At 40.3% G+C, this 27394-nt stretch overlaps 2 protein-coding genes across 3 annotated transcripts; one reads left to right on the top strand and one right to left on the bottom strand.

Annotated features, from left to right (window-relative positions):
* Window positions 1-86: 86 nt before the first annotated feature.
* On the bottom strand, window positions 87-23698 carry nme7 (NME/NM23 family member 7). Of its 2 annotated transcripts, XM_085399678.1 has the most exons (12): window positions 23550-23698; window positions 21403-21504; window positions 21035-21201; window positions 19385-19495; window positions 17944-17994; window positions 17616-17823; window positions 17417-17522; window positions 11055-11119; window positions 10375-10443; window positions 9533-9634; window positions 913-1020; window positions 87-405 (listed from the first exon to the last, which is right to left on the bottom strand). In XM_085399678.1, exons 1-12 carry the CDS (start codon window positions 23550-23552, stop codon window positions 373-375), a joined length of 1125 nt encoding a protein of 374 aa, XP_085255804.1. In that variant the 5' UTR covers window positions 23553-23698; the 3' UTR covers window positions 87-372. The 2 variants fall into 2 exon arrangements, with proteins under 2 accessions (XP_085255804.1, XP_085255803.1); XM_085399677.1 differs by lacking the exon at window positions 87-405 and having other exon boundaries at window positions 775-1020.
* Window positions 23699-23980: 282 nt separating this feature from the next.
* LOC146641429 (uncharacterized) lies at window positions 23981-27344 on the top strand. The gene is made up of 8 exons (XM_085399684.1): window positions 23981-24264; window positions 25368-25435; window positions 25507-25664; window positions 25743-25846; window positions 26163-26324; window positions 26407-26612; window positions 26782-26861; window positions 26944-27344. The coding sequence occupies exons 1-8, from the start codon at window positions 24106-24108 to the stop codon at window positions 27006-27008; spliced, it is 1002 nt and encodes a 333-aa protein (XP_085255810.1). The 5' UTR covers window positions 23981-24105; the 3' UTR covers window positions 27009-27344.
* Window positions 27345-27394: the final 50 nt, after the last annotated feature.

The following is a 27394-nucleotide window of genomic DNA, read 5'->3' as shown; positions in this document are numbered from 1 at the left end:
ACATCACGTGACGTGATGCTACTTGGTATTGAATGTTTTAGCCATTTTCATGGTGGACAAATTTTATATTTATGCAGTTGTACAAATTTTTTTTTTATTTTATTTTTTTTAATTTTTTTTTATTTCCAAAAGTGTAACGTATGAATCTAATACCAAAGTCGCTGGTCAAAAAGTTCAAGAACATCAGAGGCAATGCAGTATCCCGTGTAATATGTTTTAGTTGGTGTTAAAAAATACTTAATTCAGTGTTGAAGATCAAAACACTTGTCAGGAGTCTGCTCTTGTTACTTTATTTAATCTGCATAAGGCTGGAACAATAAACAGAAAAATGAGAAAACTGGAAGTGTTTGACTGTGTAGTTCAACGTGGTTTTCATCCATCCAAAATCTTGAAGAAATACTGCACCTGGAAAAGGAATTTAAGGGACATTTATAGTAACAGCTGATGAATTAACACTGTCTGACACCTCAAATGTCTCTGCACAAGCCCTTTCTTTGCTACTGTTCCAGTCAGGGGAAAATGGCAGCTCAGTCAGTCATAGGCTAATGTTCAACAAGGAGGCGTTTGTCCAGACTACAGATCAGGAGTTTTCCTGAACAATGACGCACGATGGGTCAGGCCCACTCCCTGCAAAACAATGGTTTTGTTTCAAATTCCTCTGCCATTCTTGCTTTTCTAAAACCAGTGTGATCTGAGGCTGCCCCGGCCCACAGGGCGCAATCATGAGACTGGACATGGCCTTAGAGTCCAGGAAGGTTTCGTTCTCACTAAATGTGAGGTACTTATTTATGCAGGGGCTCAGGGTTTCTTCATAGTGTCTATCTGGAAAAGAATGAGAGGAGCTGTACAGCTAACACATTATGGGTGTCGTTTCAGTGTATGGAGTGCACAACATGCGCATGCGCCACCCACCTCCAAAACACTGTCTTCGGGGAGGTCTGTGCAGTGGACGGCGTTTTTCACTTTGTCTTTGCCGTACAGGGCGCGCAGCGTGGTTGGACGAAGGTGCCGTGCAATTTCCTGTCGGATGGAAACATCTGGATTATCACGTGTTCATTAGCGTTGCACTTCAACATTAAATTAAGTGAATTCGGCGCTGTGACGCCATCTCTATCCTGGTGTCAAAGTCTGTGGACAGTTGTGAAAGTCAACATCCTGTACCGGAAGAGTGATTACTCAGCGGCTGAACATGTGATCCTGTGGAGGAAGTGACAAAACAGACACTCAGCAAATTTTCCACTGACTTAGGGGTGGGGGCCTCGGTTCTCAAGCACATTTTCACCACAGCTTTTCAAAAATGACTTCACTTTTTGCTCATCTTTTGCAGAGACCAACTGGCAAAGCAAACTAACCTTCATTAAATAAATAAACCCTCCCTGAATATGTAACACTAAATCCTGAGTACTGTACAATGAATGGCTGTTTAAACCTTTTCCTATTATTATTATTATATTTTTTTTTTTTTCTAAATTTCATTTCCATGATGGATAACTTGTAGTTTTACAATCACATTTGGAGCCTTAACCTCCCTGTCTGCTCAGTTAAGACTTGACTTTCTAGCTGCGGGCAACTGTTTAAGAAATGGTTTAGATTTTCAATAATATACAAAAAGGGCAAAAAAAAAAAGTAAACCAGACACTCGATTAGTAGAAGGTCCAGACAGCAGACAGCTAGCAGTGATTTAACTGTGACCGAGCGTTTGCTGTTACGAACTGGCTTGATTCATCAGTTTCTTCTACTGACTTAATTATATGAAGACTAAATATTCTTATACCTCATATCTATTACATGTTTAACTTACCATCTACATTTTAAAAATTGATATGAAACCATCCTTGAAGTTTAAATTTTGAATCTTTAATTTGAAGCTTTTTGTTTGCATTGGGGTTTTTTGTATTTATATAGAAAGCATTTTGTGACACAGTTTTACAAATTTGACTTTCAGACTAAAACCACTCCCCTTTCCTTTATTTATAGTTAAGTATAACAAATTTTTTTCATTTTAATTTCTTACGGGCTACAAATCAAGTCTTTTTATTCAACACTTTTGTCTGACCGCTATAGAACAGTAGCCACCTTCTTCCATGCAGCACATTTATCTTCAGTCTATTTCTGACACTCCTAAGGTCAGAGCTGGCCTGTCTCATCCTCTTGAGTTTCCAGGAAATGAAACCCTCCCAACAATGTCTGCCATCAGGAGAGGGGTGTCTGATGAATAGTTCATTTACCAAAATGCCTGTTTAATCTAAAGCAAATCTTACGCAACGTGAAGTAATATTTGATATGCTGGGAAAAGCAAAAAATATGATGGTGTTAACACAGCAAGGGTTGTGTGGTCTTTGTGTTCGGCAGCAGGGAAACATTTCTGACTTGTTTATCCTTCGGTGGATTATGAGCCTGCAGACAAAAGACAGGAACCAGTTTGAAGGTCACAAATCACCCAAGGCTTCCTCTCAAAGAGATGCATTGTCTTTCGAAAAAACCAGTTGGAAACCCATCTGCTGTTCGAACAATCGCACTACACAACACGTAAAAGACTACAAAGGAAAATAAAGACTACAGGCTCAAGGACTCGTAGCTAAAGATCAGCTGGGAACTTTGTGTCAACTGAGTTTTTTTTTTTTTTTTTAAACTCCCTTTTAAGGTTAGACATTTGATTAGGACGTCAGTAATGGCGGCTTTCCACCAGGCTGCCATAAAAATGACACTTACAGCTTAAAAACTAACCACCAACTAACACCCATTGCATCAAAAATGGAACTGTTGCTAACAAAAAGTTGTTTTATAGGTATTTTTAGGCTTGGCCAGCAAAAGACTACCAGAAGCATGATGAATTTCTTTCACCTCGGCCTTCTTGAAACAAAGTCAATTGATTAAGAATTGATTAAGCTCAGAAAACACCCATGGATGTCCAGCATTCAACTCCAATTTTACAATCTACCAGTTTCTGATCAAGCACATGTTAGCATGCTAACAAGTAAGCAGACTTCCCTCGTCCTGGAGTGAGGGTTGTGGATCCCTGGAATAAGGCCTGTGGTTATGGTGAATCATAAAATACAACAGTAAAAACACCTTCAACATTCAGCATCATCATGCTAAATAGAAGCGGTTAACGGTGCATTAAAGTCGCGCACTTGCGGTACAGCTTATTTACAGCCTAACATTAACTTCTAAGTTCTTGCAACTGCGTTTATGGTTCAAATGAATTATACAACTGGAAATTTTTGTGGAGATTCTCCTCATCTCTGGAAGACAGCAGGAACATCAACAGGTCTCCTAATATGGCTGTTTGCTGAGTGTGCGTGCTGCTGGTGGGAAACACAGTATAACATCCTGTGCAGATCTGCAGTTTATGTGTCCCGTGCCACATGAGACTAAAGCCAGCGATGGCAAAGGGGAAGTCAGGGGAAGATTTACTTAGCAATAAAAGAATTCTTTGCAAAACACTGCTCTCTGTAATTGCATTATCTACCCATGAGTGGCCTGCTGTCAGTGTTTAATTTGATTTTAATGAGTCCCATAGTGTACCAGACTGATGCTCACATAACAACTGCTAACTCTGGTGGCCAGCAAAGACTCGGGCACAGGGACCTAGTGGTCACATGAACACACAGATATGCCTGATCCTTAACACCCTGCTGACTGTCCCATCCTGCTGAGAAGAGCAAGACATTGAACTGATACTTGAGTACACCCACTGTACTGCACTCTTTGAGCCTAAAGTCACGAATACTACAAAAAGTGAAGTGCTTAGATTGAGAGTTTTCTATCACCATTATTGAAGTTTTAGAAAATATATATTTTTTAATTAGACAAAACATTAAACACAGCCTCTAAAAAATGTAAGAAAAAAGAAATTTCAATAAGGCAGAAATTACACAGACAGAAAAAAAATAAAAGGGAAATAAAACAGTTCAGTGAGAGAATGTCTACGTACAAACGAAAACAGTGTAAAAATCTGAAGTTACAATAAAAAGGCTCTACAAAAAAAATAAAACTGAATAAAACAGTGCAGGTTTGAAATTAAACCACAGAGATGAGGGAACAGATGACTGGCTGCTGTGTTATTTCTTTAAAAAAGGAAAAACTAAGCAGTGTATCCTGTCTTCGACCTCTATCCTTGCAGCTCTATAGCTGGAAACGATTTCTTGTTTATCTTTTTCCTCTTTTATTTTCATTCCATGGAACAGATAAAAGAGAAGCAGATCCTGAAGCTGCTGCCAAAATGAAATATGGGCACGGACGTCTCAGTAGGCCAACTTTAAAAGGAACAACGAACGTGTCTGGTTACAGTTTCCATCGTTAGGGTTTTGGGTGCTCTAAACTGGACTAAATTTAGCACGGAGACCTCTACAGAGAAGCCGATACTTTTTTCCACTAAACCATTACGCCTCAAAAATCAATAGGAAAAGCACATTTTTCACCATTACAATGCAGGGCTGGTTTGATAGCCTTGTGTAACGGGAAGTTTGGGCCTGTCGGATCATCTCTTACAGTAATATCTTTAGTTGGAACACAGTGGCCATCCATGCTGCTTGTTGAAGGGCGGGAGTGTATAATCTAAGAAAGTAAAGCTGTATAGACGACCGTTGTGTCTGTCCACTCTGATAAGAGGACACATCACAAGACACGGTGCAATCTTATGACTGAGTGAGTGCAGCGCAGGGAAGCTGAAGGGTGGAGGTGTGAATATACCAGCGCTCTTTATGCCTAGTTAATGCACTTGGCTGTATATTCGAATCGTTTCTGCTCCCTCCTGTATGGAAACACTGGGATTAAATTGATCTAGCATCCACTCTGGCATGATGAAGTGGGTTCGAGGTCATTGAATCTGTGCTGTGTATAGATTAGTCAAACAGAATTAAATCAATAGTCTATTCTTACCACAAACAACTGACCCTTAACTATGAATAGACTTGTGGGGGTGACAGTGTTTGTGCAGTCTAATCTGTCAGCCTGATAGTGACGTCGGGAGTGTCTTTACGCACACATGCACGCACACGTACGCACACACTACGTTTGATAAGAAAACATTCCCTACTGTGCCCGCTGTTTGAAGAATAACGACGTCTACGGGGGTAAAAACCATGATTTTTGTCAATATTTAATCTTCATTATTTAACTAAACCGAACTGTAAATATTTGCCAGAAAATTCTAATTTTTTAAAAAACTGGAGTGTTGAAACTTTGGACAGATTCAAGAAAAAAAGAAATCAAGCATCAATGCATTTTTGAGTTTTAATTTGTATGAGGTGACATAAAGGTCTTAGAAACTACAATATGGTTACTAAAACGTAAAAAAACTCTGACTTTCTGCTTCCAACATTATGAGTGAAATGCAAACCATTTCCAATCTACTGTTGTACTTTTGACTGAGCTGCTCATATATTTTTGTGCGCATTGATGATGTGGTCAAACTCTGTACCGACTGGACTGGCTGGATTTAGCTACATGTGCCTGTCCACAGAAAACGAGCAGAGCGGGCAGCGGTTCCTGGGATAGATTGTGGGGTTGTGCTTGCAGAGCTGGTTCTAATGTTAGCCTGTAATGTTGGGCACTCAACCATTTATCCAGTTTTAAACTATAAGGAGGCATGGACAGTGTTTTTGTATAATTAAGGAAGTAATAAAGTACTCGGTAATCAGATTAAGCATGACCTATGCACGTGAGCATCAGTTGCATAACAGAATGAGAGCGCGTCCCATATCTGATGATGGTTGTGTGTGAAGTGTAATAAGAGTTTCAGGTTATTGTCCTCATAAAGTACCCCACCCAGTGCCACTGAAATCATCTGCACGTGAAACTTAAATCTCACATCTCTAATATTATCCAGCCTTTTCCCGTTTCTGTCAGCCAGTAATTTGTAACCGTTAATACACGCTTTCATTTTCATCCCGTCTAGATCACTTTAACTCACTTGTCAGTGCATGTTTCAGTTCTTTGTTCAGTTGATGCATAACAAAAGCCAGTGGGTGATCAGCCCCGTTCCTGCTTTCTTTCACTGTCTTCCAGTGAAATTTGGAATTTATTTTAAAATTGAATCAAATCCATTCAAGGCCATCCGCTCATACAGCAGACCTGCTGACGCCTTAAACCTGTGCTCAAACCTACAGTAGAAAATTTTACATCTTTTAAATGGGTCTTCTTGACCAGAAGGCCATCTTGGCTTAAGCTGATCTGGAAACAAAAAGGGTGCACTTGATTTATATCACAACACAAAAATGGCAAAAGTCAAATCCTTTGACGTGTTTTCTTGTTCTTCTGAAGCTGCAGAAGCCAAAATTGTAACTGAAATTAAAATCCAGCTAATCATCCAGCCCTGACTTTCTTCTCAGAGACCTCTGCCCTTATGTGACTAATCTGATGGATCACAGAGGTGAACTCTTCTGAAGAGCAGGAGTGCTGATGTTTAGGTGATTTGTCAGATTATAACGAGGTGAGAGTGAGGCCATGTGGTGATTAAACTGTTTGACCTCCCAGTTAGTCAGAAAACTCTGAAGCAATCAAAGCGGTTAGAGTCCTGTATGGGGCAAGAGGGCTAAAAAGAAATGACAGCAGCTCAGTGAACAGTCTCCTCAGACTAATCGGAACCACAGCTGCAAAAGTTATGCATTATATTTATTAGCTTTATAGTTACTTTTCAACTAAGTTAGATCTTAGATTGCATTTACTCATTTCAGTTTGGAAATGTTTCGTTTTTAATGTGGATTTTTATTGTATTTTTGTTAGTTTGTACATTTTGTGTTTGTTTTGTTTTCATTCCTACTTTTAGTTTTTTGTTAACTACAATAACTATTAATCTTTGTTAGGGTCAATGAAATAATTTCCCCATTAATCTAAACACATTTCTTCTTCTGTTGGGTTATTCCATATAAATCAGACAAATCTGAAAAGGTTTGTAGTAGCCAACTGATTCTTCAATAAGTTGAATATTTTAACCGGATCAATGGAAAGTTTTCTTTCACCCTATGAACATTTTAATGAGTAATGGGCTGAAATTGTACAATCCTCATCGATTCATAAATACACCTGGTGACAGACTGAATTTTGGTAACAGAACTTAAACGTGTTTTTTCAGCCTGAAAATTTCATGTGGTCATCCTCCTGTACTTTTCAAGTTATGAGGGTTCAAAAATGCTGGGGGAAAAAAATCAAAAAGTACCAAATCTGGACAGACACCTGTACGCTAGACCTGTATTCTACACTCAACAAAAATATAAATGCAACACCTTTGTTACTGCTCCCATTTCCCATGGGATGGACGTAGAGACCTAAAATTCATTCCAGATACACAATATAACCATCCCTCCCAAACAGTGGTCACAAATCAGTCCAAATGTGTGGTAGTGGGCACATCTGCTATATTGAGATAATCCATCCCACCTCACAGGTGTGCCACATCAGGATGCTGATCTGACATCATGAGTAGTGCACAGGTGTACCTCAGACTGCCCACAACAAAAGGCCACCCTGGAATGTGCAGTTTTTTGCGCTATTGGGGGTCTGGGGACCCAGAACCGGTCAGTATCTGGTGTGACCACCATTTGCCTCATGCAGTGCAACACATCGTCGCATGGAGTCTATCAGATTGTCAATTGTGGCCTGTGGAATGTTGGTCCACTCCACTTCAATGGCTGTGCGAGGTTGTTGGATATTCGTGGGAACTGGTACACGCTGTCGTATACGCCGGTCAAGCACATCCCGAACATGCTCAATGCGTGACATGTCCGGTGAGTATGCTGGCCATGCAAGAACTGGGACATTCTCAGCTGCCATCTGCCCTGAACAATGTGAACCATGATTCATCCGTGAAGCGCACACCTCTCCAACGTGCCAGACGCCATCGAATGTGAGCATTTGCCCACACAAGTCTGTTACGGCGACGAGCTGGAGTCAGGTCAAGACCCCGATGAGGACGACGGGCATGCAGTTGAGCGTCCCTGAGACGGTTTCCGACAGTTTGTGCAGAAATTGTTTGGTTGTGCAAACCAATTGTTCCAGCAGCTGTCTGGGTGGCTGGTCTCAGACGATCTTGGAGGTGAACCTGCTGGATGTGGAGGTCCTGGGCTGGTGTGGTTACACGAGGTCTGCGGTTGTGAGGCCGGTTGGATGTGCTGCCATATTCTCTGAAACGCCTGTGGAGACGGGTTATGGTTGAGAAATGAACATTCAATGCACGGGCGACAGATCTGGTTGACATTCCTGCTGTCAGCATGCCAATTGCACGCTCCCTCATTGCTTGTGGCATCTGTGGCATTTTGCTGTGAGACAAAACTGCACATTCCAGGGTGGCCTTTTGTTGTGGGCAGTCTGAGGTACACCTGTGCACTACTCATGATGTCAGATCAGCATCCTGATGTGGCACACCTGTGAGGTGGGATGGATTATCTCAATATAGCAGATGTGCCCACTACCACACATTTGGACTGATTTGTGACCACTGTTTGGGAGGGATGGTTATATTGTGTATCTGGAATGAATTTTAGGTCTCTACGTCCATCCCATGGGGAATGGGAGCAGTAACAAAGGTGTTGCGTTTATATTTTTGTTGAGTGTATTTAGAATAATGTGTTATAAACTGAGCAGTGGAAAACACATCTTTATTTCGACATCAATGAGCAGCGGCGTAGAGTCATGTGCCCTGGAACGCATTAGCTAATTAACTTTAGCCTTAAATCTTCAGCAGAGCTGATTACAAGTGAAAAACAAGTTGAGTGTTTGATATTTTAAGAAGAATCACAGCTGAGTTGTCAGCAGCTGCTGCACCTGTAGCGGGTGCAGGTGTGGAGTCTGTCACTGTTATGGCAACCGAGCAGAGCGTCAGATCATCAGATTTCACATCACACACCAGCATAGTCACGCAGCTCGGGCTTCATTAACACACACACACACACACACACACACACACACACACAAATATTTTTTTATCTGTCTAGTCTGACAACAAACAAAAGCTTTAAAAAAACCTGAGCTATATATTATTTTTCCTGTAAGCAGCATTGAACCAAATAGTGAGCTCAGTCTAAATTAGAAATATCAGGGTTCTCCTTCACTGCTGTCCGGCTGCCAGCTTTAATTACTTCTCAGCAGATGTTTCCCAAAGAAGGTGAATAAGAAGAAGGTGCAGAAGATTTAGCCAAGCAAACGGGTATGTAAGGCTGCACAAAGAAAGGGGGAGGAGCGCGAATATAATTGTCTAAACTGGATCTACTCAGGACAATAAAAAGTAAAGCCACAGCAGAGAAATGTTATCTCTTAAGACGAGATACTTACCGTTTAATGCTGAACAACTTAAGACCTTTCATAAAAGGAGGATTTATCGCTGGGCTGCTGGATTACTTAAAGCTAGGTGCATGTGTGTGTTACATGTTGTATAATCACTTCATTTTTTTGTGAAGAGGACATTTGGAAAACTCCCTTTTAAAGACAGGCTGATGGATGGATAATCGTTTGCAGAGAATATTGATGAACATTTTGACATTTCACTTGTTGAACAGGCTGCTCCTGCAGAATTTAAACAGGAAACACTCACCGGATCAGCAGGGCCACAGAACTCCCTGAAGGTCTTTGGTGCGTCTGTGCCATGAATCTCCAGGGCCATGCAGGGTCCAGAGCACAGCTCGGTCACCATGTTCTGCGGGAACCAAGCGGAATTAAAACCCACCTAGTGCTATTGTTTTGGAGTGACACTGTGTACTTATATTATTATATTATATTTATAAACATAAGACTTCCTGCTAAGTTTAGAAAATATGTTTCTATAATTTGATTCCAGATATTGGTCGCACTCATCCTCCTTGTGCTTGCTGCTGTGGGTGAATATTATCAGGTGTCCAAAAACACTCCCGTGAGTGCACGTTTGAGAATCGTTTCATTTTTGCTGCCACACATGCATCACAAGGCTGACACTAAAGACGTATCTCTGACTTAACAGCAGTATCTGACGCTATTGGCGCCATTATTACATAATGTCTCCTATCAGCTCCTATCAGTTCATTTTACACAAACTAATGATGTAAACAACTAAGATTACTAATCATCTGTATGCATTACTAATATACATTCAGTAAAAATAAATATTTACTCAAGTTCAACATTCAGTTTGTTTATTAATGATGATTATCATAAAATGTGTGTTTTTTGGGTTTTTTTGTTAACTTAGATCAGTTTACATACTCATTATAGCAACAATCAAAAACTGAGCTTCAAATATGGGCTGCTGGCTGGGAATCTGACACGCCTTGTTACTCTCTGAGGACCTTATGACTTCCTTATCGCACAGAATTTGTGTTGGTGTCATCAAAAGTAGCAAGGGGCAGGGCAGTGATTCTAGGGCTTCCTGTGAGGGCACAACAAGGCAGTGTTTATACTCACAGGATACTCTGTGACGATGCCGTTGTAGACTTCATAGAACTCTTCGGCGTTCACCCGGTCCATGTTGAACTGCGAGGAAAAATGATTAGACATGAAAAACAAGTAGGAAATTACAAATGGAGATAACACTCCAGGAAATGACAGATGAAAAATAAAAGGATACAGACAAGAAAAATTTAGCTTTAATCAAATGGACAGACTTCACTCAGTTAGGATGCTCTGTGCTTATCTTCTGTTACTTTCTGACTCTGTGTATGATGCCGTACCCAAGTACTCCTGGGAAAACACCTGTATAATTTTGCTCAGTGCAGACGCTTGGTAAGAATGTCTCCTCTCTGCTTGTGTTTAACATCGCATCTATTTGATTGCAAATTCAGATCAAGGATTTTAGCAGAAAATCTTGTTTCCTGGAATTCTTTTTCCACTTATCAGGGACCTGTTATTTTCATTTCCAGGTCCATATTTTTACGACTTAGGCTCTTCTAGAATAGCTCTGCATGATTCACAGTTCAGATTGTCTGAAACAAGCAGTTTTAGCTTCCTTTAAGAATGCTTTCTATCCCCATCTTTATTGACAAAGTATGTGTGCACAGGCCTTATTACTTTAAACTCTGGTATATTTCATATGAACATCTACCATTACCACTAATTTGCATGAGGACCAGTGGAAGAAGATTTACCATCTGAAGAGCTGAGATCTCAAATCCACCAGCGGATATGGAGTTCAGGATCTTCCCAGCCAGACCTGTGGATATATCAGAACAGTTCATATCTGCAATCTTCTATAATCTTTCTGTCAAGTTTACCCAGGCTGATAAGTGAAGTCTATAGTGGGGCAATAAAACCTGGAGTGAGATCCAAAACAAACAGCCTCTGCAGCAGCAGCATGATTACCTGATTAATATTCTGAAGTTAAGAGTTATTATTAGTAAACATGCAGTGAAGCCATCATAAAGCGAGTGTTTATTTTGCAGTGACCTCAGTTTTTCCTTTGCATTGAGATTGTGTTATGAGCATCCCGTTAGTGGAAAAATGATTTTCTTCCTGACAGCCTACTATTTAGAAAAAGGTGCACGTCTCATTGCAGCCATCTATTACTGTAAAATCTGGCAGAGCTGCAGTGACAGTGAAGGTCAGACTGATGCAGACACATAACTGAATGACGGCGCCAGTCCCATAATCTCAGTCTGACTTCCATGATAAAATGTCGTCTGTGTGCCCGTCAGACCGGACTTTCCATTAACTCTAAACGCCACCGTGTGGATTCATGACTTGCACTTTTGGCATCGATGAGTCTCCTTCAGTCCAGTTGTGAGGGAAGGAAGCAGCTCCCGCGTCCTCTGTGCCCTCCCCAGGCAGCAGCCGGTTCAGGATCGGCACACGCTCTCAGCAGCTGGTGCTGTTGCTAGGAGATCATATTCTGGGTGCCTGGCAACAGTAACTTCTCTGTTCCAGTCATGTCTGAGTCACCACTTCCTTCATCACTGATGTGATTGGCTGAGTCCTTCCTTCAAATGTAGCTGTCACGTCAATTAGCCTTTTAAGTGATCCCCGAGGGATCGGGGCTGTTTGGGCACTGATGATCTCAGTTTGGTCTCAGCTGCAGCAGCAGAACATGGACGGATGTACAATTTTCTAAATTCAGTTTAATAAAGCATTAATACTGACTAAGCATTAATAAAAAATAAAAAAAGGGGGGGAGGGGACATATAACTTTAAAAGTTGCATTTTTGAAATTTAACACAAATAATTTACAGGACAATATGCACTTACAGGCCAAATTCAATTATCCTTACGGATGATGCTATAGGATAAATGTCTTTGTGATTTTCTATTAAAATGTATTTTGGAGTTTTAAATTTTTTTGAATTTGATTTTTTTAATCTCAAGAAATAAAAGGAAGCTGAACTAACAACACTAAACTTCGGTGTTCAAAATTACTTACTATTATTCTTTATTTTATAACCAATTTCTGATCCTGAACTAGTTTCATATCTCATTGTTAATTGGAAATCTGAAAAATAAAAAAGTAAACTGTCAGATGATCAAAACGAATTAATGAAATTGTAAAGGAAAGGTACTGAAGACACTTAAAAACCAAAACTATATAAGCTGAAGTTGACTAAAGTTACATTTAACAGGAAGACACAAACAAAACATATAAACAAAAACATTTTAATAATTCTCTCTCTCTCATTTCTGTTCAGGCCTCTGGTAGAGCACCTGAGCGCATAATTATTGCTATTATCCACATATTTTCAAATTTACTGACTAACCGGAAAGAAGAAGAAAAAAGCAGCAAGAAGCATTATTATTTTTTGATTAAGATGCCAAATTTAGGGCTGTCAACGTTAATGCATTAACCCGTCATCACGATTAAAATTTTTTAACACAATTAACCCATCTGGAGTGCAGAATGGACAAACTTTGGACAAACTGCCTGAAATGCGTTGACAGAGACATTTCAGGGATTAGATGGGCTAGTTGCATTAAAAATTTTAATCATGTTAATTGTGATGACGTGTTAATGTTGACAGCCCTAGCCAAATTACAGTTATTTATGCCAATCCTGAACAGAAAACTAACTTTTCAGGGTTCACTGTCATACTTGATTAATATCTGACTTCTCAAACACTTCCAGTGTCCCAGCTAATATTTGGGTATAAGTAATGAGGTAACCAGAGAAGTTTCGAACACATTCCTAAAATTTGTATGTTTTCCTTTTTTATGACAGATGATCTAATAAAGTTGGAAAGCACTGTACAGATCGTATATCAATATATCAATAAATATACTGATACACATATTTAGATACAGTGTACGTGTCCAGCAGTTTCCCCCCCCCATTCTTTTAAATGCATTTCACTGCTTTATGACTATCTTACTCAGCTCTACATAACTGTTCAATATCTGTTGCTACAAAAAATGATTTGACTTCAACAAATGCAGACCTGATTTTGAGGCGACTGCCCCTTTAAATATCAAAAAACAAATGAGCGAAAAAAAAAGTTATTGTGCCTACAGCACAGCTTTCCCAGCATTATGTCAGCAAATACCTGCTAAGCCACCAAACCACAATGAGCACAGAGAAATTTGTGGCTGGACTTTGTGAGATTGTGCAAGATCCTCCTTAAATAAAGATAAACAGTCTGTACTGTAACAACGTAAAACAAAAAGTTCTTGAAAGCTAAACAGAGTGAAAACAGCCTAAATAACAGAGCAGAGGTACCAGGGTTAACCCTAACCCTTCTTTTTTTTTTTACCCAAACAATAAATAAATAAGAGTATAACACAGGGGAGAGCTTTTTAAAATAATTAAAGTGGACTTAATTACAACAGCATCAATGTGTACAGTCAGCACTAAATGAGCAGCTCCATCATAAGCCACAAGTCTTCATTCACACATACTTCACATCTGAGGTCATTTACTGCAGCAGCAGATTGTGAGATTAACAGTTGCTCAACGAAACCCTAAAGAAACCAAAGAAAGCCTGAGTGCAAGTTATGCAAGTTTTTTTTTTCCCATTTCACGCGTTCTCTCTCACGCATGTTTCACAACATTTGAACAAGTCACAGCAGGGAGACCACAGGTGTAACGTTAACAATGGCACCATTCCCTTTAGGTGTGGCAGGAAGTCATACAAGAGAGCAGCATGCAATTCAGCAGGGTGTTGGCGCACACACACACACAAACACACACACACACACACACACACGTGTGTGCGTTTTAAAAATGTCCCCCAAGGAGAATGGTCTGCACTGTGGAATAAAACATCTCTTAACCAGAAACACTACGTTCCTCTCACCAACCCTCTAGGCCACAACATCAGAGTTTTACTGACCTGTGGAAAAAAACAGGAATCCAATTTTCTTAACTTGAGAAAAATGTACTTGTTGCACCCAGGTTCAGTCTGTCTCAGTCTTCTTGTTCCTCAACTCATCCTTGCTGTTTTAAACCATCTTGCTGGGTTTAACATCTTATCTGCACTTGAAATCAATTTTACAGTCTCCATGCATCTCTTTCTGTTTTTCCATTAATGTAAAAAGTACCGACAGCAGGAAAGATGTGTTTGCAAGACTTTACAGGTGGAAGCCAAACTTTGAAGTTTAGAAATGCCGTCACTGGAAAGGCCATGAGCTGGTCAAACAGCCCCATGCCACAGGTGGTTAACCTGTGCCTTAACAGAACGCAGTTTCAGTCTGGTCCACAACAGTAAGTGTAAGTAAGATAAGGTATACTTACTTTACTACTACTTGGGGAAAATATAACTAAGACTTTGTTCTGGGACTTCTAGAGAAAGCAGCAACACAGAACAGATCATCAATGACAGCTGGGGCGGAGGTGGGTTGCAAAGCAGTTTGCAGTTGCAGTACTTACTGAGTACAAATTAAAGCACCTTAAATAACACGCCACACGCAACGTTAGCCAGTTAGATTTATAGAAAGGTATCAGCTGATGTGGACTGGCACTGAGATCAGCTGATCTGCTCAGATTGTGGGAGAGCTGTGCGGTGCCTGAACTAACACTATCCTTGGTTAATGGTATTATTTTTGCTGTTCCAGAAAATTTTTTTAAAATATAACCTGTAATGGAAATGGATTTTTAACCCAGCTCAAACATTTTACGTTTTGTTTAATCAGATTTGGGTGGAATTTTTCTTTTAGGAAGGTGCTCAGTTTAGCCTGAAATAACTGTCAACACGGCTGTCTAGTGGCAGGATTTGTTTCTAGAAAGACTTTGTTATAACTAAGGCTGAAAGGAATGCCATTATTGGTTACTTGCATTTACAGCAATAACAGGGAGCCTGGTCCAATCTGATACTAAACAAATGACCACTGAGGACAAACACTTGAGGCTAAATGAGGAATAAATTGAATTAATTCATGAGGGACCCCAGTGAGCTTGTTTACTCTAATGCACAGCGCTCCAGGACAACGAGCCCAGGTCTCTCCTCAATCAACAACTCTGTGTATGCATACTTCAGCTCTTATCCAGAGAATTTCAGATTTCACAGGTCAGAGCTCCAGAGGCATGCACTGTGAAAAGGGATCAGGACAGGGATTTGGAAAAATCCAAATCCAAATGTGGTAACCACGCAGTGCCTCCTTGTGACACAAGCACAATAACAGTCATGCATGGAATGAGTGTCAACCAACAGTACTCTTGTGCAAGTATTTATGGTAAAACTGATTATTTAGATCAGTGGTTTCCAAACTGTGTTCATCGAGGTTGAAAACTCAGGACTGCTGTGGGACTTTGTGACAACTATATATTATTTCAACTTCTCAAAAAATAACAACTTCATTGTTAGTATTTATAAAAATCCTTCAAAAGAGAATCAACAGTCTGTCTGCGCAGCTGTAAGGCAGAGGGAATTATGACACATGAAAGGTCCTGACTATTAGTGAGAAGGTTAATGTCACAGGAGTCAGTTCCTTGTGTTGAGGGAACCAAAAGGGAACACCAGTGCAGGTGACCCTACAATTAAATACAATAAGAAAGAAAACCACTGCAAAAGCTACATGTGTCAACATCACGTCAAACTAGCTAAAAGGGCACTCCCTCAGAGAGAAACCTTTTAAAAGATTTCCCAGAACCAAAAGCTTCAGACCTCTTTGTCTTTTTTGTAAGAGCGATTGGAGGTAAGGTATGAGGAGGAGCCAGAGCACAAACTAAACAAACCCTCAAAAAAACAACAAAAAAACAAACAAAACAAAGCTGTAAGTTGGGTAGGAGGCGCATGAAAGGGGCACACACGCTTTCCTAAATACTTCACACTTTATATAAACAGAACATGGTGACAATAAATGACAGAGAAAATGTCAAGTCTTTCTTCACTGACTTTCTCATCCAATGGATGGACTCCAACTCCACCATGTTTAACTGGAGTTTGCGACAGAAGTTTTTGTTCTGTTCTGCAGCCTGAGTGAACCCGGGAAACTGGCACCTGAACCAGATACAGGGATTAAGCTAGCAACGTTCCACTTAGTGGATGACTTGTTCTACCTCAACCTACTGGTAGGGAAACAGGAAGAGCTGAACAAGGATTGCCCAACAGTAAATTCTCAAATGATAAAATAAAATAAAATAAAATAAAATAAATAAATAAATAAATAAATAAATAAATGTCACACATTATACCTGAGCCCTATGTGAGGGAAACCCTGAATAAAAGATTAAAGCAAAATGTGTTATTTTATTAATAACAGATGTTAGCCAGGTTTTTCTTTATAATAGTCTGACTATTATTGATTGACTATAGTCTGACTATTAGATTAATTTAAGTAAATTAACTAAGTTAACTCTAAGATCTGGAGGCAATCAGGCTGCCTGAATATTAGTACTTACGCTGATATTTCAGGTTTCAGTGGTGTTAAATGTTCTAAACATTGGTTGTTTTTCTATTTTAGGCTTCAGCTCATGTACACTGGTCTAATTATTTTTGGTATTTTTGCTGTGTAACTAGTCAATGCTGATTGTTCTGCTGTTTGTCTTAGCCAGGACATGCTTGCAAAAGACATTTTTAATCTCAAGAGTCATTTTATCCTGAAAATAAAAAAATAAAATAAAGATCTATGCTCTACATACAGTAACAAAACAGAAAAAGAGTCAACTTATGGGTTAGTTTGCAATTTGTATTGTTACCTTCTTTCAGTCTTGCAGGCCTGTATTTTATTTTATAAAATAAACACATTGTAAGTCATATGCTGAAAGGCAGCATGAACACGGGTTCAGCCACCCCCGGACTGTTTCCAGTGTGCCATCTCAACTTGGGCTTTCTCTATTGCCCCGTCAAATAAAGGCTGAAAAAATGCCCCCAGCAAAAAAAGACTTAAACTTTTTTTAAGTTTAAGTCTATTCTGAAGAAGTCTGCCATATCTAACCAAATTCATGGATTTTAACATGTTTCAGCACTTTTTGTGAGCGGATGAATTTGTGGCTAACTGCTTGTATCCAATTCAGTTTGCTGAAATTTTGCTGTGGTGTGTGATTTGGTTCACCTTCAGGTGCAGCTACTGTTAGTAATTGTGTTCTCCTTACCTTCAGATATGGCGTGGGGTTTGATGATGCAGCATGTGCAGTCCGTAAAGGCGGCTGTGTTAGAGGGACCGTGCCCAATCGTGGAAGGGAAGAAAAATTCAGTTTCCTAACAAGAATAAAAACACTTTGATCACGTCTGGGCTACCAGGGCACATGTGAGGATGAATAAAGTCTGGAGGTCACAGAGTAACATCCTCACTCTCGCTGCTGCAGCGGGTGAGTCGGAGCCATGCCCGACATTTTTGATGCCATCTGTTCCAAATTGGGCACGGACGCTCTGTGGCGCCTCCCTCCGCGCCACAGCAGGGTCTGAAGTTCCCAAGAGCCCCCTCCAGATAGACATGGCCTCATCACCCATCAGCTCCATGGCAACCACCGGGCCCGAGGACATAAACTGCACTAGGTTACTGCGAAATGGAGCAACGTGTTTGTTTACATTTACTGTTAGGATTACTTTGAATAATATTTTTTTGCTATCAGATATCTTTTCTACTGAAATTTGAGGCATCATTCACCGGGGCACTCACTTAAAGAACGGCTTGCCTTGATGTTCAGTGTAAAAGTCAGCTGCCTGGCTCCTGCAACGCAAGAAACCCATAAAACAATGAGTAAATGAGCAGAAAAATGACGCTGTTTACTGACAGAGACATTCATAGAGGTCATCAGTCTTCTTATCTCCCAGCTTTTTATCTGCGGTAATAAACTCATTCTACAATCATACTATTTAAATAAAGTGACATTTCAACATCAACATTAATTTCATGTCCTTGGATTTTGGGAAGTAAATGATGGGCACTCTCCCCTGCCCCCCAACCATGATTCCACCAAGGCTAGACATAGAAATTCCACAATTTCAAATGTGTAGGTGATAAGAGTTATGATTAATAAACTGGTACCAATTACAGAAAAATATTCTGAGCGTTTACTACTCAGAAGAGGTTTTTTTTACAGTACATTTTGCTTAAAATATGCAAATAATTGACCCAGTTATAAGTTCTGCTACTTCTGGGAAGCAAAATGAAATGTAAAACTTCTGAATTTTATTACAGGCAATGCCAAAGGCGGCAGTAAATTCAAACCTTGAGCCTACAGTGGATTAAGTGGAGGATGTTCATGTTAAACATGGTCAAAGTTTCTAATAATGAGGTTAGGGTGTGCACAGTAATCCCTTTGAGCCAAAAGGGCTCACAGGGCTGCAGACTGCTGTAAATGCTCACACAGTTTTTCCACTCTTGGATCTGTGTTTTTGTGTTTTTGAGACATGTCATAAAAAGGGGATATCCTTGGATTTGATGATCTGACTCCACAAATTTAAAGCAGAAGGATGTTTAGATGCAGAAACAGCAGGTTACAGACAAATGCATAGACAAAATGCTGTACATAAACCCCAGGTATTTAACTTATACAAATACAAAATAATCAATAAAAAAAAGGTTAATTTTATGCAGAAGAGTGAACAGATGAGTCAAAGACCACTCATTTTATGTGAGCATTCTCAGAGACTTGAACATAAAGAGAAAGTTGATACCACCGTTGTGATATGACTGTTATCCCGGACTGGGCTTTTAGGTCTTGTTGAGCCATCACAGAAATCCCAGATATGTTCAATGTCTTTGTTGTATAACCCCTCAACTCAAAGTTCACTCAACTTAACAAGCATTATATTTCAAACTGTACTTTCAAATTAAACACAGAAAGATCAGATCAGGGTGAGACTGGGCTAATGTTGTGAGGTCATCCACCTGATAAAATTGCTAGTGTTTAATAAAAATCAGACCTTGTTTGCCTCTTGGCTCGCCATATGTTCCTAATGTGTGTGAGAACGGAGAGCCATCCGTCTGTTTATACAAGGACACTGGCACCAAACTGCCCGTGTTTCCCTCTCCCACAGCTTGTTTGATACTTTCCCACAGTGAGATTATTAGTATTATTATTTTTGGATGTTTGGCAGAGAGGCTGTGACTTTACCACGTGAGCTTTGTCATCTTGGCTTTGGTCACTATCAGGTTGGAGGAGTAGATCAGCTCAAGGATATCTCCGATCTTGGTGACTACGTCTGGCTTTATCAAAGCAAGCGTTCTGGAGACACAGGGAGAGGAGAGGGAAAATAAGAGATGCGATTGGACAGCAGATATCACAGCCAACAGAAGGCTGCACATTAGCACACTCAGGACACAAACAAAATAATGTAGGTACAGTGAATACAAAAAGTCTACACAGTTATAGTACCAGGTTTGTGTGATATTCAAGATAAATAATTTGAATTTTTCCACCTTTGATGTGACCTTTAGCCTGTCAAATAAAAAATAAATAAATCTTTTAAGGGGGAAAAAAGTGAAAACTTACAATAAACTGGTAGAATAAACATCCACACCCTCAAACTAACAGATATTTAAAAATCCTCACTAAATTACAGCATTCAGCCTTTTAAGTTCGTGTCATTGCAGCACATTTAGACCTCCACTATTGGCCCACTTTTCCTCACAAAGGAGCTCCAAATCTGTCAAATTGTGAGGGCGCCTTCTCTGCACAGCCCTCTTCAGATCCTCCCACAAACCTCTAGCTGGATTCAGATCTGGGCTCTGGGTCATTCCAAACGTTTAATCCGACCTTCAGAGGGGTTGTTGTGCTGATAGCTGAAACTCTTCAGCTTTCTAGCGGACATCTGAGGGTTGTGTGCTAACTGACTTGACTAGCTAACTGACTGGTATTTAAAATTGGTCACCTAGACCGAGGCTCCAGTTCCACCTATAGAACCCCTAAAGCATTATGCCGCCCCCACCGTACTTCACCATGGGGATGGTATTGTGTGGTCATGGGCAGCGTAGTTTGTGGAATTATGGCCATAAAGTTCAACCTTGTTCTCATCAGACCAAAACACAGCTTCAGACATATGAAAAACACAGTTAATGTTGTCACCTGTGGTGCACAGGAAGTTTCTGTCAGAAATTCTTGCAGCTTGTTTAATGTTCCTGCAGGTCTCTTGGTGTCCTCCCCGACCAGTTTTCTTCTTCCTCCTCTTCAGCATTGATCATCTTTCAACTATCCAGTTGCTGGTGATGTCACTATTGAGCCATATTTTCTCCACTTATCGATGTCCATCTTCACAGTGTCCCGTATCTTTGTAGTGCTCCTGTTACTTCTCCACTGATCTTTATTGATTTACAGTCACTTCAGAGCATTCACCCTCCCTTACTGTATACTATACTTCATTGTAGATTTCGTTTTAAATAGATAATCTTTATCCGCCCAATATCAACAAAGTCATTCATAACCCAGCACTGGAAACTCTCACTTATAAAAGCGTTCAAGCCTTTAATTCAGTACTTTGTTATACAGCTCCATAGATAAGTCTTTACAGTGTTTGCACACCTGGATTTAGTCTTTCCATATACATTTTATTCTGTGTCTACACAGCTTGTCAACATTTATAAAAATCACAGATTTCAACACTCAAGAGCAAACAGCTTTGTTGTAATCTCTTCGTGGGTGTTTTTAATGTCTGTCAGCAGGTTACAGTTAAAGGATTTATTTGTAAGGCCATAACTTTCCAAATAGATCAATCGTGTCTACATGGGTAGACACCCCCCCAAATGTAAGTTAGATGAATGATCATACCTTTCTTTTTTACTGCCGAGTTTGTTTGCTGTGTACTGATCCCCATAATCGATCAGATGTAGCTGTCGTGAGAACACGTTCACTCGATTCCCAATAAATAAGTCCTCCTGATGCATGTCATTGTATTTGGTCCTTCTCAGAAATATCCGCTGGTTCTTTACATCAAACTGTAAAACAGGTATATTTTTCAGAAATGCTAAAGACAAAATCTGAAATTTTCATCAATATGGAGTTAATTAAAACAAATAAGCTATTTACATTTTCCACTACAAGGTATTCATATTCTGGATTAAAAAAAGAACATTCATAAACACACCTTCAGGCAGAAAAAAGAGAGACAAAAAGTAAGCACTGGAGCAAAAGCGTACCATTTCTACTGAGCCATCTCTGGGGTAGTAAAACAGTTGGTAACGCCGCAGGAGGGCGGAGGTGGGGTCATACCACTCAGTAAGAAAGGCAAACCGGTCCTCCTGAAAATAAATAAATAAATAAGTATAACTTAAATATTAAGCTTCTTTCTGCAAAGGAGAATTTCTGGCAACCCCCAAAAAGCCAAAAGAAAATATTTTTTCACCCACATGATTTAATTTCCTCCATTTCTCATTATAAAATGATCAAGAATAACACAAAATTGACCATTTATTTCAAAAACTGAAACTAACTAACTTATGAGGACAAATCATGTGTGTTTTTTCAACCCCAAAGGCCCAGTTTGAGCCAGGAAAACCCTGAATCTGTGCCAACAAATAAAACATACTGAGCTTTTAAAAGGTCGCCTGAAACCACAGGCCAATGTTCAGGTGAATGCGCAAGCCTCACAGATGTAAACTAGGAGGCATGAATCCACACAGTTCAGGTTTATTTTTACATTTTGGTCCATTTCCACAAATGTATTTATTAACAGAAAACGAATGCAGTACATAAGGTGGTCAATATTTACAAAATCTGGCTTTTTACAAACCAAAGGCGTCTGTTATTAATAAGCACAGAAATGTTATGACTCAATATGATCAAGTATGCTCACCTGACTAGTAGCAGACTTTATTCAGTTCACCTTGTCAACCAAAAACAATTCAGTAAACACGGATAACGATTGGTTAGCACTGTTGCCACTAAGCAACACAAGCCTGGATTTGGTTTGCAGGTCACTTCCTGCAGATCAGACCTTTCGCCAAACGAAAACATTTCGAGCATCACAAAACCAAAAATACCACAAAGAAGATCATTTTTTGGTTGTTCTACAGCGAATAAAATATGGGCTCATGAGATTTGCAAATATTGCATTCTGCATTCTGTCTTCCATCTTCAGGACAAGTTTGCATTTCCACACTCCTTATCTTCCTCATGACATTTCCTATTAAGATTAAGCAGTTAGGAAGACACAGGAAGTGATTTCACAGACTATTTCGCTGCAGTGATTGTCCTAATCACCGCCAGGCCAGTGTTATCATGTTTAAAGGATGATTTGCTGAAGGTGTCTCCTGGTCTTCTGCTCATCATTAATCCAATTGGTTTTGCAAAGAAAATGTTCCCTATCTCTTGCCCCACTGCTTCATGAAGCCTGGGGATGATCCGGGTCTTATCCCGAACAAGCAAAACATCAGTGCTACTATTACTTTCTTAGTTTGTATATTCAAAGCAGTGCTCCTTCAATGTGGGATGGCACCACTGGAAAGGCACAGAGGCAGTAAAAAGTAGGATAAATGAATACAATTTCTTCAAGGACAAATAAATCAGTAACAGTGTTTTGGTGCTGTTAGTCTGATTAATTAAGAAAAATTCAAAGTGGGTTATTTTTTCATAATAAATGACTGCCCTCCTCCTCCTTTCTTCGATTAGCTCTTAAAATATCAGTAATATCATTACTTTGTAATGTTTTATGTTTTCAATTATTTTTAAGATGCTCAGAATTTTCTTCCTCTCATATTCTGTATCATTGCATTTTGTTTTCTTTAAAGTATCTGCACCCACCTCCTACAGGTGCTACACAAATATAATTTGATTGATTGATTAACCAGTCTGCAGTTTAGCATTAATCAGTCGTCTAACGCACCGTGTGAGAGATAAGGATGTCTCTCACAACTAAAAGCTCAGACCACCTCCTCCACTCAGCCTAGTCAATCGAATAAACAGAAAACATGGGCACCAGCTGAATGGATAGAAACTCTTTGAGCAGAAACATGTTTGATGCCAGGTATACCAACATTAAAAGCACCTGCTCAGCTACACCTTTAGCTAATTTAATCATAGCTGATGTTCACCGTTAGACATTAACCACACAGCTACCTGTAGTATCTGTAGTTAAACTGTGTATAAGCCATAAATGATATTTTTAAAGGAGCTAACGGCTAACCCGTTAGCCTGAAGCACTGATGTTTAGAACTGCTCGGCTAGCTTGTGTTTATTATGCTAACAGTAGCAAACAGCAACCTGTTTCAGGCTCTAACGGAAGTTTTTACCTTCACCGAAGCCCTCACGCCCCCCGGTTTGATGACATGAGGGAATCTTTACTCACCATCTTTTAAAACATCCCTGTAAACTCTGTGTGACAGCACACTGTTATTAGCTAGCAAACATTAGCCGTACTTCGTTTCTATAGTAACTGCAGAGGTGCATTCACGTGTTCATGGGAAGTCTGACCTTTCAGCACAGTTTTTGTTATTTGTTTTTATGCAGACCTTAAAATGTAATATATTAGTCATAAATGATTGGATGGATATCTTAAATTAAACTGTATACGTGATAATTATAAAGCAGTACAAAAGAAAAGCTGCGCTGTCTTGCTCCAGTGGTTGTTTATAAAGTAAAGGAGCGAGCAAGAATCGGATTCTGGTGAAATACAGTGTGCATTTATTGTGTAGGAGGACATCTAGTGGCGGTCTGCTGATGCTGCGAAGAAGTTCAGTTTTGAGCGGCCATAAACGCACCTTCACTGTTACCCGGAAGGACAACATTATGAAACGTGAAGGATCTGATGTTGCACTTCACTCTCTTCTGTGTGAATAATTAAGCTGCCCGGTGGTGTTATTTCAGAGGAGTCAGCGTTAGTAACTTGACTGAATGATCTTCTTATGAAAAGCAGTGCAAAGAATTCTCCAGTAAATCTTTTAATAAAGTGTTGCTCCATGGGCTCCTCTGCTCTTCTCACACAAATGGTTAATGATGAAGGGCCATTGATCCTAGATGGTGGACTGGCAACTGATCTGGAAGCGCATGGAGCCAAACTGCAGGTAAATCATAAAAATAACCTGCAACAGGTCACCATTTTCTATTGATTAGACTAATTTAATTTCTCTCTGGAGATGTTTTGTGTCTATTTTTAATCCATGTCTGTATTTTGAAGTTGATGGCAGTAACATATCTATAAAAAAAAGGGTGGGACAAGGCCATGTGTCTGGGAACTGAGGAGAGCAGCTGCTGGACTTATCAGGAGAGGAATGTCATCCCATTTTGGTCTGATACAGGATTCTAGCTGCTCAGCAGTCCTGAATCTCCTTTGTTGTGTTTTTGGTTTCATGATGCTCCAGACGCTTTGCTTGATGAAAGGTCTGGACAACAGGCCTGCAGTTCAGCACTCAGACTCAGATTTGATGAAGCATGCTGTTTACCATCATCCTGCTGAAATACGCAAGGCCTTTCCTGAAAAAGACGTCACCTGAATGGGAGCATATGTGGCCCTGAGATGTCCAACCCACTGAAACCCAAGAGATTCAAAAGCGCACAAAACAAAACAGAAGTGTTTTTTCTTCTTACATTAAGTTTCTTTGTCTACAGCACATCTGTTTGTGAAGTTAGAAAAACTCTGTCCACTCCACCCGAGAAACTTCCAGTCGTCACCACACCTGCATTTCCTACACGTGCTGGTGAAACTTGTGCAACTTGGGACTTGTTAGTTGCTCACAATGCTTCACCTGGGATGTAGACTGCAGATATTCCCTACTTAGAATCACAGCTTGCTGAACTTTACAGAGTCAGTCAAACCTGAGCATCAAAGGCTCATCTGCGATCTGAGTGTACTCTGTATCTTTGCAGCAGAAAATACCTGCATAGTTTTGTATTTATTTTCAGAGAGATGGTTAAATGACCTGAATATATCCTCTGGCCTTGTTCTCACGGCCTGTCTGTGACTGTGAGCTACTTGTTTTTCACAGCTTTTATTTTTTTTTCATTGTATTATCTTTACTGAATTTCCCAAATCTGCCCTCTTGAGAAATATAAAGTACGTAAACAGGTGAATAATATTTTTATCTGGTCTTTACAGATCAAATATAAGATTTTTTTTATTAATGTGAATCTGGACTGAAATTCGTGTGTGTGTGTGTTACATATGCAGGGAGACCCTCTGTGGAGCGCCAGGCTTTTGCACACTGCTCCTCAGGCCATAAGAGATGCTCATTACAGGTGTGTCCATGCAAAAAATGTTGGTAAATACAAATCAATCAGCACTTAATGTATACACTTTGTGTGAACAGGTTCCTCCTCAGTGGTGCTGATGTCATCACGACAGCCACATACCAGGCAAGTATCCCAGGATTCATCAGCCACCTGGAGGTGAGCGCTGAACGCGCCAGAGAGCTGCTGATGTCCGGAGTTCATCTGGCCAAAGAGACGGTTAAGAGGTTTGAGTCAGGTAGGAGAGCTTACGCTGAGCTGAGCCGACTCTTGCTGTAAACTGTGATATAATCTCACTGTTTATTTCTCTGTAAAGGGAAGAGACGCCCCCTGGTGGCAGGCTCTGTGGGGCCGTACGGGGCCTTTCTCCACGATGGCTCGGAGTACACTGGCGCTTACGCAGAGCAGATGAGTGTTGAAGTAGGTACCCCTCAGCCACCTACTGGACTTTATGCCTGCTTTGAGAAGATTACCCAGAATAGTTGTTTATATCTCCGGTTCTGGTTCTGTTTATATTTTCGGTTCATTTCATGAAAAATCATTAAGTACCTCCTTTTTTGGGACAATAACTTCAGTATATTTAATGACACTATGACACTTTTTACCTTAATACTATGGCTACTTTCAGAATTACAAACAAAATTGAAGCATTTTGAGTACAACAGAGATCTATATGACATTTTAATTGTAAAACACATTTAAGCTGTGTACACTTGTGTCTTTAATCTATTTGAAGGAGCTTAAAGTTTGGCACAGGCCTCAGGTTGACTGCTTAGCAGCTGCGGGAGTTGATCTGATCGCCTTTGAGACAATCCCGAGCATCAAAGAGGCGGAGGCTGTGGTGGAGCTGTTGAGGGAGTTTCCAAACTCAAAAGCCTGGCTGTCGTTCTCCTGTAAGGTAATCGCTGCCCGTGAACAGCGATGACGAAAGATCCATATTAGTTCGTTGTTAGTCACACAATGACTCGCCTCGCCATCAGGACGAGAAGCGTATATCGGACGGCAGCCTGTTCGCTGACGCCATGCGGGTCGCCGAGAGATCCACGCAGCTGCTCGCTGTGGGAGTCAACTGCTGTCCTCCAGACGTGGTGGAGTCGCTGCTGGACTCTGCTGGACCGCTGCACGTCTCAAACATGAGCTGGGTGGTGTACCCTAACAGCGGAGAGGAGTGGGACACTGAGCGGGGGTGGGTCTGAAGCTAAATTAACACACTAAGTCTAAACGCCTCACATCAACGTTTACATTCTGTAAATACAACATAAAGCTACCATAAAAACTTGATTCCTTAAAGAGAAAAAGGAAAATCTGCTAAATATCTGTGTGGATTCAGTAAAGGATCTTTTTTTCATTCAAAGGTGGCAAACATCAGGAAAACCATCAGGATGGACGCCTGATCTGAGCCACATGTGGGTGAAGCAGGGCGCTGCTCTGATAGGTGAGCTCAGCTGCTTTCTCTTATACTCAGTCTTTTTCTGTTTTGCAGCATTTTCTCTGAGCAGCTCTTCTCTGTCTTACAGGGGGATGCTGTCGTATCGGCCCTGCTCACATAGCAGAGCTAAGACAGCAGTTAAAGGGGCGTTGAACCTCCAGCCTCTGCAGAGAGGCCTCAAAACTTGGCTGCCTACAAGAACAGGACAAGCTGAAGGAGGCAGAAACCTGTCACTGCTGACTTTCTGCAAATTATAATGAAATCTGTGATTGATTACATGATGCTGGTGACTAAGACTTTCATGGTAAAAAGGGTTCTACATGCTTTATTTGACATGAAATGAGACTGTGAATAAGCCGTGTGAATAAAAGCAACACCGGAAGAGTCACAATAAATGTTAAACAAAAAAGAAATACGAATGCTGCAGGAATTCTTAAAAATCCCATTTTATTGTAAAATAAGTCAATAAATAAACCACTACATCAAACCCACTTAGGTACACAATGACTGTGTGTGTGGGTCAGAGACAAACGGACCCA

This window comes from Rhamphochromis longiceps, linkage group LG23 (assembly GCF_057381845.1).
Source record: "Rhamphochromis longiceps isolate RC_006_pf linkage group LG23, R_longiceps_female_GT1.1, whole genome shotgun sequence".
In the NCBI taxonomy this organism is placed as follows: Eukaryota; Metazoa; Chordata; class Actinopteri; order Cichliformes; family Cichlidae; genus Rhamphochromis; species Rhamphochromis longiceps.
The sequence above is the reverse complement of the archived record's forward strand: the minus strand, read 5'-3'. Positions and strand labels throughout refer to the sequence as shown.

What these genes read in the sequence shown, in the direction of transcription:
- LOC146641429 (XM_085399684.1), top strand. Translation starts at nt 24,106, where the DNA reads ATGAAAAGCAGTGCAAAGAATTCTCCAGTAAATCTTTTAATAAAGTGT. An exon ending in GGTTAAGAGGTTTGAGTCAG is followed by an intron (nt 25,665 to 25,742) that starts GTAGGAGAGCTT and finishes TTCTCTGTAAAG; the next exon opens with GGAAGAGACGCCCCCTGGTG. An exon ending in GGCTGTCGTTCTCCTGTAAG is followed by an intron (nt 26,325 to 26,406) that starts GTAATCGCTGCC and finishes CCTCGCCATCAG; the next exon opens with GACGAGAAGCGTATATCGGA.
- nme7 (XM_085399677.1), bottom strand. An exon ending in GAGATGGCTCAGTAGAAATG is followed by an intron (nt 21,202 to 21,402) that starts GTACGCTTTTGC and finishes CCTGTTTTACAG; the next exon opens with TTTGATGTAAAGAACCAGCG. An exon ending in AGATCTCAGCTCTTCAGATG is followed by an intron (nt 10,444 to 11,054) that starts GTAAATCTTCTT and finishes TTTTCCTCGCAG; the next exon opens with TTCAACATGGACCGGGTGAA.